This window comes from Photinus pyralis, unplaced genomic scaffold, assembly GCF_008802855.1.
Source record: "Photinus pyralis isolate 1611_PpyrPB1 unplaced genomic scaffold, Ppyr1.3 Ppyr1.4_LG8, whole genome shotgun sequence".
NCBI lineage: Eukaryota > Metazoa > Arthropoda > Insecta > Coleoptera > Lampyridae > Photinus > Photinus pyralis.
The window spans coordinates 3,018,698-3,033,591 of NW_022170819.1; the positions used below are offsets into that span (position 1 = coordinate 3,018,698).

At 36.7% G+C, this 14,894-nt stretch overlaps 1 protein-coding gene across 1 annotated transcript in view; it reads right to left on the minus strand.

The window, feature by feature from the left end:
• LOC116178303 (unconventional myosin-XV-like) overlaps positions 1–14,894 on the minus strand; it is a 58,205-nt gene that overhangs the window by 9,540 nt on the left and 33,771 nt on the right. Inside the window, exon 9 of the mRNA XM_031497771.1 lies at positions 7,790–8,034. Coding sequence (XP_031353631.1) covers positions 7,790–8,034 — 245 coding nt within the window. The remainder of the gene's footprint in view (positions 1–7,789; positions 8,035–14,894) is intronic.

The following is a 14,894-nucleotide window of genomic DNA, read 5'->3' on the forward strand; positions in this document are numbered from 1 at the left end:
CGATACCTCACTAACACGACCACTAATTAATTACAACCATAAATTACACCCACAAGAATTTCTCGTGCACGTACCTCGTCGTACGAAATTAAATTAAAACTACCTGACGTAACATCATACCCACAACAGTTTACCGTACATATAATTGTCTTCAACTGTTAACTCTAATTTACTACTGAATTTCGTCGTTTTTTAATGACCCCCCAAGATCGAAAAGGGTCATTAGCACTTGCCACAATAATCGGACGGATTAAGTTTGATAAAAGGAGGCACAACGAAATACTTAAAGAGCCTAGGCTTAATGACTTTTTAAAATTTATCAGCGCGCCGCGCATAATGGATTTTCATTTTTAATCCGTTTTTACAATGCCAATCGTCGTACATCTGCCAGATGATTTCGCTTTAATTCATACAACTCCATTTTCAGCGTATGGTAACGCAAGAAAGTAACTGTACGACTGCATTTATATACGTAAAGGTGTACTTGCAGTTCCTACAAACTCGAATCCTTCGCTTTGCTGCATTGAAATAATTTTTTTCTGAAACAACTACTTTCGTCCCTAAAAAGGGCGAGGAAAATGCGATTTTCCTCTCTAGTGCGGAAAGTAAAAAACAATTGCTGCGTTAATCTTAATAATGACATTTGAAATTGAAACATATCCGAATCTAGATTGCTATGTGTCAAACTTCATTATTGCACACGTTAATTTTTAATTATGATTGTAGTTTGAGAAAAAATTGTGTGTAAAACTTGAGAAGAAAGTATTTTTTAACTCTCGTCCGCTACGCTCATGTGTTAAACTTTGAACTCGAGTTGAAAAACTAAACTTTCTTCTCTAGTGGACGAAACGTGAAAAATCAACCAATAGAGAAGAAAGTGTCACGGTACCCCTCAAAAATCTTCAGCAGGAGCACAATATTTAATGAAGTGGAGTGCCGGTCCAAGGGCGACAACTTAACCCACCTGCTTTAGTAGTATTTGGTGTAGTGGGTGGTTTCTTCGAGAGGAAATAGATGAGCACCCCATAATAAATGAACTGCAAACACTTTTTCCGGGGATTAGTTTTCATTTTACTACACAAAATGTGCGGTATTAGGTTTAGAATTTTTTTTTTTCAGTGACTTACGTGCACATCTTGGCGTACGGTTATCAGCTTTTAGAAAATGGGAAGCATATAACACTACTGCAGTCTAAAAGATCGTGAGCAGGGAAGGGCGCCAGAATAGTTTTCGAGTAGGATGTAAAAGTGCGGTATTCCATAGACCTTATTATCGATTAAGTGAGAAACAAATTAAAGATACATGAGCAATACCAAAGGTTTGTTGCATTCTTCTTTCGTTTTTGGGACTTGTAAGAGTAGGGAATTTTGGACGTTTTTAATAATTTTCAAGATGACGGAGAAAAACGTGCCAACTTTTTTTGTTAGAACGAATCCATCGAGATCTCGGCCCCTAGGCCATCTAGAGACTTCAGATGTTCGCTCATTGATAGCTGCTATGGTCTATATTTGCCCATTACTCATCATTTACAATTGTGTTACCGGGCAACACCCACGCGTTGGTTCTGAAACTTTTTTTTAACTGGCACCATTTTGTATTTTGACATTTTGAGATTATGCCTTTTTTTCTCTTTACAAACGATGTATCATACATGATGTTTCAATATCAGATTTTTCAAAAAATTCAATTATTCATTTTTTCCGAAGGGTGCTTTGGATAAACCAAATGCTCTTTTGTTGCGAACAAAATTTTGACATTTGATCCATCTGTCCGGCTGCGGCATTGGCATGGGACTAGTTGTATTTAGAAAATTTGGATTTTCAACTGAACAGAATTAAACCTTGGTTTTGCAAGAAAATTATAACTCCAATTAAAAATAAATACCTACATAAGAATACAAGGCATTTTCGTAAAGACACAAACGTAAATGGCAATGACACTAATTGAAATAGGATGATACTGTCAAACTTGATGAAGCTATACCACTTAAATCTGTGACTATCAACAGAATGTCAAATTTTTTTACAACAAAAGATAACGTTTTGTTTTTCCAAAGCACTCTTCGCAAAAAATGAAAAATTGTATTTGTAGGAAAAATGTGATACCGAACCATCATTGTTATAAAGAAAAAAAAACGTAATCTCAAAATGTCAAAATCCAAAATGTGTCCATAAGAAAAATAAAGTGGCCACGTGTTTCTCCGTAATCTTGAAAAAAACGGGATGCCATATATTCTCTATAAGAAAGTATCTAAATAACGTAATTGTTGGTATCTGTCTAGAAATTTGACTAAAAGTTGCAATAGAAATAATGGTTTCGGAAACATTCTTTAAAATTTTAAGAGACTTGCTACAAATATTAAAAATCTCTTTTGTAGAATATTTTTCTAAAAATGTTACAAAAAATCTTCTTAAAAACCTTTTGACGAATCCTCTTAGAAACGAGAATTTTCAAAACGTCTTTCGGAACCAACTTTACAAAGTCTCCATTACTCAAAATGAATTAAATTTGTATGATTTAAGTTTGTCTAATTCTAAAGGCCCATTCTTGATCTCATTTAGTAAAATTTTAGAATTTCCTACAAACCAAATATGGACATCTTAAAAAAAAATACAATCATAAACAATTTTTTTTGAAATCTATTTAATTTTTCTGGTATCTGCTCCGAAACCCTCCTATAATTTGTTTAGGAATTCCCTTACTAAGAATCCATAATTTCAAACAGTTCCAAGAAGCTACTAGTTCAAATTGAATTTTCTTTCGAAATTGGTTTCTAGTCGATAACTTTTGATTGAGAAGTCCGATCGAAAAAGTACGAATTGTTTTGGATTCTACGCACCAAAATTAATAAGAAAAAGTGTTTTCCGGAGAAATTTTGGTGCAGTCGATTTTTGGTAAAAAAGGAAGGTTATACACTGCCTTTTTTTGAGCCCCGAAAAAAAAATTGTCTCAGATCGACCCGGGAAAAAATTTTTCTTATAGAATGTGGCCTGTAGAATCCATAATTTCAAACAGTTCCAAGATTGGGCTACTAGTTCAAAAGTTACAGCCCTTTGAAGTTTCTTTCGAAATTGGTTTCTAGTGAATTTTCTGTCGATATTGGTTTCTAGTCCAGTATCATAGAAAGTTTACATTTTACAAGTTGTCGAACTTTGGAGGGTTGATTTTCCATGTGTAATCCGTATAGTGGAATTTTTATAGTAAGATTTTTAAACCGTTCACCGTTCAGTTCAAGAGAACATTGATTTTTTTATGGGATCTGGAAACCCACGATGCTAAATTTACACCTTTCTAGATGAGATAGTAAAAAGTAGTTGTACATCCCTCCCCCGTGGGGAGTAGGAGAGGGAGCGTCTACACCTTTTCAATAATGTACAAAAGGGGTTTACAGAAGGGTAAAAAATGGGATTTATTCGAGCGCATCAGATATTTAGAGCGTTGTGTATAATTGTTGCTGAACGCACTAAACTTAATTTACGAAATAAAAAAATCCAACGCACTCTAAAATGTCAAGGTAACGTTTCTTTTTGTACGTTTGTGCCCTTCCCATTCCCTCACGTCACGCTCAAATCGTCCGATTATTGAAATGCACACTTTTCAACACGTAGTCAACCCACCTTACTTTAATCTAACGCGCTCCAGTAAATCCCAAAATCTCCTATTGGGCTTCCCTACTATCAGGGTTATTTGAAGTGTGAAGACCACGCGTATATAATGAAAAGCTAAGTCAGCTGAATTTCAGTGGGAAAAAATACTTCTGTGCTTTCGTGACTAAACGATTTGAATTGGCGCAATTAAAAACATATTTAGTTATTACACGTGATATAAAAAAGAGGCAGAGATAAAAGGAGCAGGATCAGTTTGGGAATTCATTCGGGTAATCGATGTGTAGCCTGAACATTAAAGTGGTTAATTAATTTGCGTCTGAATCGCCATGGTATCGCGTAATTCCTGGATAACGTTCGCTGCTTAATAAAATTTGAAGCATATTTTTACGTAGTGGAGCTTGTGGAAATCTAATCACTTAATTTTTTGAGACAAACTCGTTAACCCTAATTAGTTGTCACAATAAAAATGGTGGTTTGCTCGTAACTTTTAAAATACATACAAGGATATACCAGAAAGCAGTTTTCCGAGAAATTTTGCCACCTTTGGAAATTCAAAGAAGTGTCCTGTACCGTCGGCGAGATTTAAATTTGCAAAAGGACTGAATCTTTATTAGAATGTTCGAGTTTGAATTAAACAAACATAATTTTGATTTCAAAAAGGAAAGATGTGCAGCCCCCCCTTATGCAAACCCGTTGCAGCCATTCAGCAAGATTTTTTGTAGCAAATTGGGCTCTCTTCGCACCTATCAGTAGTTGAAACATAAACAACACCGGACTGTATTCTAACTTGCGAAAATCACCCAAAAATCCCATAACCTAAGTCGCTTTTTGAATTTTAACCATTCGAATTCAATTTAAGATTCAATCATCATAGGGTAGGCGTCTAGAAAGAAGACGTAAAGGAAGCTTGAAGGAGGCGTAAACGAATGACACAAGCAAAAAGCGCGAAGCTTGAAGAAAGTATGAAGAAACTTGAGGAAGGGTAGAACATCAAAGAAAACTCCAAGCAGGAATGATAAAAAAGTGCGAGGAGAAAAAAGGAAAAATGAATTGATCAGTACTTCCAGGACGGTCATTTAACGGGCTATTTATGTGTGCAAAAGAAAAGTTATGACATAAATATTCTTATAAATAAGAAGCTTAGCATTGCGCAGTCTGCGCTTGCGCACACCTGATTTTTACAATATGCGATATGCTAGTCTTCACTAGAAGTATCTGTGGTAAAAATTTCATAAACGTATGTATAATTTGCAACATGAGTTGGAAATGCGCTACAAATGAAGGTGGAACCGCAAAGGCGTATGCAGGAAGGACGTCTTAAGAAGAGGGAATTAAGGGGACCTGAATAATGTGTTAAAAAATGCAGAAGGGTTTTGAAGGGGAAAGATATAATGAAAATAGTACACAAAAAGAAGAGAAAGTGAGAAGGAAGCAGAAGAGAAGACGTGCCAAAGTATATATGAAAGAGTAGCGAAAAAACGAGGAAGATGTTTAAAAAAAATAAAGGGGGCGCAGAGGTCAAACGCTTAAAAAAATTAACAAAGTCCTCGTTTGAAATCTAAAGGCATTTTTCTGTGGCAGATCAGTATTTCATTAGCCAGCTTTGACTCCTTTGCCGGTCGCCACTTCCGACGGCGACGCCCCGTTCACCCGCTATTCGCATTTTAACGGATTTCGCTAAAAACCCTCCACAAAATGGTACTCAATTTTTGGGGCACTTCTTATAGCTCGAGCTTCAATTGGCAACACGAGATAGAAGGGCCGCAATTGAAGCTCTAAGAAACTTTTGGGCGCCCAAAGTCGGTTACCCCTCGAGGACGCGCGCCTTTTGGTTTGGTGGTTAATTTCGGCAGTAGGAAAAAAACAAAATTCCGTCACGCTGGAGTTGTGCGCGTTTACAAGATCTTTCCGACGACACCACTTGAAAATAATAGGACCAAAATTGTTATAGAAACAAGAAAAAAGTGAAAAATCACCACGTTAGTATAATACGCTCGGGGATGGCGCCCAGATGTCGCCATGTAGCTCTGACCGTAAAATTGCTAATTACACGACCCCGACCAAGGTACATGTACGCTCCTCGTCTTTCTACAAGCGATTTTTTACAAGCCCGCATTTGCTGCCAGCTAGCCAGTCAAATGAGATTAAAAGAGATAATGATAGACAAGAAGCAGTTGTGAAGAAAAGACCCCTAAATACAGTCCAAAGGAAGTCAAGGAGGATAAAGCAAAGTCAGCGAACACTTGCGTTTAAAGGTAATTCGTATGGAATTTCACAGTTTTATGCCTTCAACCTTTAAACCTGCAAATAAGATTTAAAATTTGAAGTTTAAAAGAAGGCCTAAACTTTTCAGGTTCAACCTTCAAGTAAGTACTTATTAATCTTCAAAAAGAGTACTTAGTTCAAGGGTCAAGCGCAAGAGCCCCACCACCAATCTCTAATAGATGTTCCATTGCTAGTGGCCGTCTGTGTCAATAAGAAGCCATTTTGTAGGCGTTCTTTAATTAATAAGGAATATATGGGATTCGTTTTGGGGAAAATTGTTAAGGATTCGTGGTTAAGTACGCAGCGAGACCACTGCGTGATCCTTAGAAAAAATTAAAATTAATTAATTCGTTTTTGGTGGTTTTTATTCCAATTTAAAATTTTGATTATTTCTCGTACTTTTGAAAATAGAAGATTAAGGAACTACCAAGGAATAACCACGTAATGTTCGTCGCTAAGTAAATCTATGCGGAATTCATCAAGAGCGAAAGTCAGGCATAGTAAAAAACTCCAGCTTAAAAAATTCGAGTGCGAACTATTAAATTGAACGCGTTTCGCGTGTTTTTGTAGAATCAATTAATCACCAGGGATTTAGGACCGTAAAAGAAATTATTGTGCAACCACAGAACGTTAAAACCTAATCGTGAAATGCTCGCGTTTTCATCGCATCGTGTTCGGTAAAGGACACATTAATTAAACGCGCCAGATGAATTTTCGATACAAAAATTCAGCTTTGTTGCCGTTAGCGAACACAAGGGGATTAAACCTTATTGTTGGAATATATAACTGGCAGTTGGAAAAACATTAACTGGTGGTTAGTGAAAAAACGTCTGTTTAATAAACAAATATCTCCCTTTTTGTGAATTAAGATCGTGTTAACACTCATTTCCACAGCAAATTTTTTTAACATAGTATCAAGAATCTATTAAATTTAATCCTTAGACGTCAAGTGTGATTTCACCTCTTAATATTCAAGTAGCTAGGTATCGATCACGTCTATAAAAAGTCTCGTCTTGAATAACTAGTAGAGGGTACACTCCTCTCAAATATGGGATAGTGATATGTTAAAGATCCTCAGAAATTTTACTTTTCCTGTGTCTAATGGAAACTGATGGAATATACACAGATGACTGTGTGTGTCTTTGGAATGTATTGCAAAAAAAACTTTCTTCATCTCCGTAAAGGTGGTTAATACATTTGTCATCGAAAATGAATCTAGTCTAAATGGAAAGTCTGTAGGAATGGAAATGCCGAGGAACGTTTGACTTCATCTTCACCGATTTTGGCCCTTAATGAAGCACATCAGTCTAGTCCGGAGCTGTTCGGTTACGAATTTAGTGGTTTAGTTCATCATCAATTTTACTATAAATACCAAAAAATAGAGAGCCGACGAGTGGCAGGACTTTTTAGATGAAGAGATTATAACAGCATCATGAAAGCCATGTTTAACTGTCGATGTCAACTGGATTACATTCCTATTGCGGTAAATACAATTAATAATCACGGCGCGTAACCACCTCGACAGTTGTTTACGGATCTTGATACTGCAAATTTCCATCCCCATCTGGGGGAAGAAATCCTCGCGCGAAATTCAAAAGTGAAAGCTCGATTTCGAAAAATTAGTAATTCATCTGCCGAAAGTGTAAGAAAGTGTACTTTCTCTACGTGTATACCTACATTTTTGCATTGTGGTGCCTGTAAATTAATTGCGATGTTTACGCGAGGAACAAGTTTTGTTGTTCAGAAAAAAAGCGATACCGCATCCTAGTTCAGGTACCATTCTTAATGTATGTAACTGTGCCGCTAGGGCATTTGACAAAGTGGCAACTGACCACCATCGCAATTTAAGACTTCCTATTACAATCAACAGGATGAATATTACTTAAACTACGGCGAGAAAGAAATAAACCACTTACTCGGCCCCTTGCCGGAAATTGTGCAAGGCGAATTGCATAAGTGAATATTTTCCCGTGGAAGGCGATGGACTTTCAGGTGATTGCGCTCGAATATTTTTTGGTGTCGAAACCACGTCTTGCGTTGGGGGCGTCGCCGCGTTGTGGTTGTTGCTCGTCGGCGTCGAGTTCGTCGTCATGTTCTCCGAGCGTTCTATCGTCGCGGTCTTCTTTACGGGCACCGGCGAGGTCTTTGCGTGCACCTGTAACTAAAGAAGGAGACTTAAAAGATTGTTAACTGAATGTTACAATTACTTCTTCATAATTCGGCTAATACCAGACATATCGACGTGGTGTATCGCACGCACCCACGCTAAGCACTGCCATCTATTTCAGAAATGCGCCAATAAAAATTAATACACTATAACGAATCGGGTTTAGAAATCAAATTAATGCGCTGCATTTTAATTGCCAAATTACGGCCGTTATGCCCTACTGATTCGTGCATCCGTCGGCGGATGGACGTGACCTTCTTAAAGTGAGCTTGACTGGAAAAGCGAGCATCGCAAGATACAAACGGAGCAGTTCTCGTGACCAACTGCGGGATAAATTTACCATTACCACGCGTCCTTTGACAATTCAAAAATTTAAGTTAAAAAGCATACCTGGTAAATCTCAGGTAGTAATAGCATCTATATCTTAAATGATCACCATACTACATGGGGGAACCCTAGGGATAAACCATTACTTGAATACCTGAGAAGTACTAATCCAGGGATTCTCAATCGATTCGCCCGAAGGTAACAGATATTCACATTTACGAGCATCTCCTTGGAGAAGAACTTAGAGAGCACCCTTTCGGAGGACGCCTCTCGGGTCCTGCCGACTTGCGGGACAAAGTCGATCTTCTTACCAACTCCATTCTTGAGTCATTCGAACAGGCTTGTCATTCGACGGTTGCCGCCGCACTATAACCATCCCTGTTGATACAGGGAGATCGAAAAGCAGAAAACTCAATTGGGCAAATTGTTGAATAAGGTAAAAAAGAGCAAAGATATAGCCAACTGGGAGGCCTATCGTGTATCGAGGCAAGAGTTTTTGCAGGATCCAAAAGGTTCATATTGTAACGGAAACGCTCCAGACATGACGTCGCCTTTGGCGCTCTGGAATTTTCTAGGCGCGCGATAGTGGGAATGTTTGCACGTATCTGGTAATTACGCGAATGTTCTGGACTTACATTGCTTGCGTGTATAAATGGTTGTGGACCGAACATCGCGGCAGTTTTTACTATCGAACGAGATCGAGTACGTATGAAACATCGAGCGCGGAAATATAAATTGCGAAGTGTGTGATATAAATATAATCGATATAAATTGTACAGTTTTTATAGTGTGTTAATTTTGTTTAATAAATATTGATATAAATCGAACCCGAATATATAAATCACGTTACAATATTATAACACAGCTAGCCTAAAACAGGAGAATAGTTTCAACACTGACAACCTCTCAGAGACAGCTGACTTAAGGGTTGTTTATACATTATTTAAACTTAGTCTATCAACGAAATAAAAATGTTCACTGTATTACGAAATTTACAACCCCCGCACCCTAAGTATGCTGCAAGTGATAGTTTTAATAACTTGAAAAAGTGAGCAAGCCTAGAGCATACGGAAATTTATTATTCAAGGGCAGTTTAAGAGTTGTTTATACATTATTTAAACATAATCCATCAACGAAATAAAAATGTTCACTTTATTACGAAATTTACAACCCCCGCACCCTAAGTATGCTGCAAGTGATAGTTTTAATAACTTGAAAAATTGAGCAAGCCTAAAGCATACGTAAATTTATTATTCAAGGGCAGTTTAAGGGTTGTTTATACATTATTTAAACATAATCTATCATGGAAATAAAAATGTTCGCTGTATTACGATATTTACAACCCCCGCACTTCAAGTATGCTGTAAGAGATGTTTTAATAACTTGAAAAATTGAGCAAGCCTAAAGCATACGTAAATTTATTATTCAAGGGCAGTTTAAGGGTTGTTTATACATTATTTAAACATAATCTATCATGGAAATAAAAATGTTCACTGTATTACGATATTTACAACCCCCGCACTTCAAGTATGCTGTAAGAGATGGTTTAATAACTTGAAAAATTGAGCAAGCCTAAAGCATACGGAAATTTATTATTCAAGGGCAGTTTAAGGGTTGTTTACACTTTATTTAAACATAATCCATCAACGAAATAAAAATGTTCACTGTATTACGACATTTACAACCCCCGCACCCTAAGTATGCTGTAAGAGATAGTTTGAATAACTTGAAAAATTGAGCAAGCCTAAAGCATACGGAAATTTATTATTCAAGGGCAGTTTAAGGGTTGTTTACACTTTATTTAAACATAATCCATCAACGAAATAAAAATGTTCACTGTATTACGACATTTACAACCCCCGCACCCTAAGTATGCTGTAAGTGATAGTTTGAATAACTTGAAAAATTGAGCAAGCCTAAAGCATACGGAAATTTATTATTCAAGCGCAGTTTAAGGGTTGTTTACACTTTATTTAAACATAATCCATCAACGAAATAAAAATGTTCACTGTATTACGACATTTACAACCCCCGCACCCTAAGTATGCTGTAAGTGATAGTTTGAATAACTTGGAAAATTGAGCAAGCCTAAAGCATACGGAAATTTATTATTCAAGGGCAGTTTAAGGGTTGTTTACACTTTATTTAAACATAATCCATCAACGAAATAAAAATGTTCACTGTATTACGACATTTACAACCCCCGCACCCTAAGTATGCTGTAAGTGATAGTTTGAATAACTTGAAAAATTGAGCAAGCCTAAAGCATACGGAAATTTATTATTCAAGCGCAGTTTAAGGGTTGTTTACACTTTATTTAAACATAATCCATCAACGAAATAAAAATGTTCACTGTATTACGACATTTACAACCCCCGCACCCTAAGTATGCTGTAAGAGATAGTTTGAATAACTTGAAAAATTGAGCAAGCCTAAAGCATACGGAAATTTATTATTCAAGGGCAGTTTAAGGGTTGTTTACACTTTATTTAAACATAATCCATCAACGAAATAAAAATGTTCACTGCATTACGACATTTACAACCCCCGCACCCTAAGTATGCTGTAAGTGATAGTTTGAATAACTTGAAAAATTGAGCAAGCCTAAAGCATACGGAAATTTATTATTCAAGGGCAGTTTAAGGGTTGTTTACACTTTATTTAAACATAATCCATCAACGAAATAAAAATGTTCACTGTATTACGACATTTACAACCCCCGCACCCTAAGTATGCTGTAAGTGATAGTTTGAATAACTTGAAAAATTGAGCAAGCCTAAAGCATACGGAAATTTATTATTCAAGGGCAGTTTAAGGGTTGTTTATACATTATTTAACCATAATCTATCAACGAAATAAAAATGTTCACTGTATTACGAAATTTACAACCCCCTCACTCTAAGTATGCTGTAAGTGATAGTTTTAATAACTTTAAAAAATTGAGCAAGCATAAAGCATACGGAAGTTTAAGTGAGCCGAGGTACTCAGAGACGCCCACTTTTCCGGAGCCATCAGAGTATTTCAATGGAGAATTCTCAGTGGACGAATGCGTAGGAGTCAAATATTCCGGTTCTTTGAGGAGGGAAAAATTCAATTTAAGGACGCTAACCATCACACCAGGAGTGCTGTGGAGTATGGAATATTCAGCAGGAAAGTAAGCGATGGTCCCTATATCCATCACGAGGGTCCTAAGAGCGGTACGTTTTGAAGGTTAACGTAACGCCGGGGAATCTGGGGAGTATGGAAAACCTTCCAGGGAGAAGGGGGGATTCGATATTTTGTCCCTACACCTATTAGGATCCTGAGACGCTTGGCCGAGGAGTGGGAGGGGTTATTTCAGACCCCACCGAATCTACATTTGCCTCCGAAACGTATAGTGGTCTGGATCCATTAGCACTCACACTACAATTCTTGGCTAGGGATCATGTAACTTAACATTGGGAAGTGCCTGCGATATTGAATCTTCGTCGTCACAGCAAGCTTCAATGTCCTTTATAGAAAACTATTACAAGGGCCCTTAGAGTTGCTCCTAAATTTTTCCTTTCACTTATCAAAATTCGCGCAGTTTGTTTGGGGGGGAGGGGAGGTTAGTTACCAACTTAGCACTGGAGGGACTCCATATCCCTATAATTCCTGTTAGGTTATTAAGTAATGGTAGATTGTGTATGTGTATCTAAGAGTAAAAGTAATACATTCCTGGACGACAATGTAAAGTTTGGCCGAGGCATTAAGCCGAGGCCGACAAGCATTGGAGTCCGGAAATGTGCTTCAACTGCGAGGTACACATACTATTTTTTTCTGAAATCGCAATCAACATTATTATAAACTAAGGAATTTTGATAAATGCATATAGTCCAGTCAAATAAGAAAAAATAAAAACATTAATCGGTAAAGATCTGAATTTTGGTACACATGTCTATTAGTGTTCCCCATTGAACATACTAAAAGTCCCCGTCAAAATCTGTTGCGCTCGAGGCACCATCTTGGAAAAAAGGAGCACTTGTTCAGTTTCTGGCCCATATATCGGCAACAATTATTGATACGGAAAAATTTGAATTTTCTTTCGAATTGTTTTGGATTGTACGCCCCAAAATTAATAAGAAAAAGTGTTTTCCCGAGAAATTTTGGTGTATTCGATTTTTGGTAAAAAAGGAAGGTTATACACTGCTTTTTTTTGAGCCCCGAAAAAAAAATTGACTAGATCGTATCATGAAACATTATGTCATTGCTAGAATGCCTTTTAGTACGTTCAATAGAAAGTCCCAATAAATGTGTATACCAAAATTCAGATCTTACCGATTAATGTTTTTATTTGTTCAAAATTGCGCTAATTTGACTGGACTATAATAATTTTTGGTTACCATCTTATTGCCTATGAAACACTGTTTGACATTTGATGGCGTAGGCCGGCATTTCCGGATTCGTTTCGGTCCAGGGAAGTTCGTTGCTTGGCAACGGACAAAAATACTGGATTTGTGTATTTTGAGGTCTGAATTTGCTCTGAGAAAGTAGGCATTCTCGAGGGATTTCAGAAAAAGAAGGTTTCAGGACGATTTTGAGTAAAATGACATTACTTGACTCGGCTCCAAGGAGGCCTCGTACTTCAATATTTTCTCGCTAGTAATGTGTCATTTTCCTGACTTTTATGTAAATAACTATTTCATGCCGACTTTATGTCGGGAAAATTTTAGTTTCCATGACATTACTTGACTCGGAAATTAAATTACCTACTCGGCTCCAAAGGGGACTCGTACTTCAATATTTCCTCGCCAGTAATATGTCATTTACCTGATTTTATGTAAATATAATAGATTCCAAGCGTTTCCTGGAGCGGATTAAGAATTGTTAATTGACTTTTAAAGTCATTGAGGGCCTTTAAAAACCCCTGATAGGTACATTTAAAACAGAGAATACTTTCAAAAAGTATTTGAATACTAAATACTTTTACGACCAGCACAAGCAAATACTAAATACAGATACTTTGAAAAGTATTCAAATACTTTCAAAAATAAGTATTAAAATACTTTAGAATGTATTTGAATACTTTCAAAAGTATTCTAATACTATCAAAGGTATTCGAATACTTTGAAAAGTATTCAAATACTTGTCACTCAAATACTTTAAAAATTTAAAATAGTACCTACTAGATATGGCAGGTACCAGGCTCTCCGGACCTTTCTTATATCAGTTATATCCTTAAGAACACGTGTACCAGTTTTCAAAGCGATCGTACGTCGTACACCTTTCTGAAATTAATCCTAGCGATTTTGAAATAGATCCTTTTCTGTCCGTCCGTCTGTCCGTGTGCACGATAACTTTAGAAACGTGCGATCGCATTGAAAATTGGCACACATGGTCTTATGGGTATAAGAAAGGTCCTTATTGTTTTTAAGTTACGGAGACTATCGGGTCAAAAAGTTTCACTCCAGGATCGTTCGGTATTCAGTTGTATCGGATTTTTATATTTGATTTTGTGATAATGGAAACTTCCCCTAAACATTTTTAAATAGTTCTCAAATATTTGAATAACTTAAAGGTGCGAAGTATTCGAATACTTTACGAGGTATTCGAATACTAAATATTTGCGAAAGTATTTGAGTTACATCAAATACAAATACTGCTTCCATAAAATTATTTAATTACAAAGTATTTGAATACTAAAAAGTATTTACAAAATCGAATACTGCCCAGCTCTGATTTCAAACCCTTTTAAGAGATTGGTTTTTAAGAGTCTAGGACAGCTTCTATGAGCACTGAAAAGACTATAAGCTCCTAGACGTTTTTAGTAATATTTCAAGGCTTTAAGTGTGACCATTGACCAGTGTCTCCAAAAGGTTTAAAGAGTTTTCAAGGCCCTTTTTAAGGCTTTTATATTTACCTCTTTTTAAGAACTTCAAAAGTATTAAAACGTTATTAAGAATTATTAATTGTTTAAATGGACTTAAGTTTTAAAGGGGATTTAATAGTATGCGAAAGCTTTTTAAAACGATTAAGGTAATTTTATGAGCCCTAAAGAGACCAAAAGCTTCGTAGAGTCTATAAGGGCCATTAAGTGTCGCGTACAATTCCGAAGAGTGTGCTCAAAAACGCTTCACTTGCAAATCCTTCAGTGTTTTTAAGCGCATTTAAAAGCCTATCCTTATGCACACTTATATAGGATTGCTAGAGACGCTTACTGGCCGATATAGAACCTACCATGCAAAATTTTCTGGATCACGGAAAAAAACGTAAATCGTTCGTAGGTCTGAGTTGGAATAGGGCCATATTTTAAACGCGTGTATGAACTTCTGCGGATAAAACGTCGGAAAAAAGTACGCAACTCGAGTTATTTCCACGTCCGTGGTTTAGGACCACAGCGTCTATTCTCCTTTAGAGGGAAGATGAAGAATTGATACCTCAATCTCTCGCAGTCTTTACAGAATAAAAAAAATATAGCTCACGCCCTTAGCTAGAGTCCCAAATTTGTTTGCAATAGATAGATATTCGAGACCTTAAAGGTGTTCCAGACGGCCTTCAAATTTTGGTAT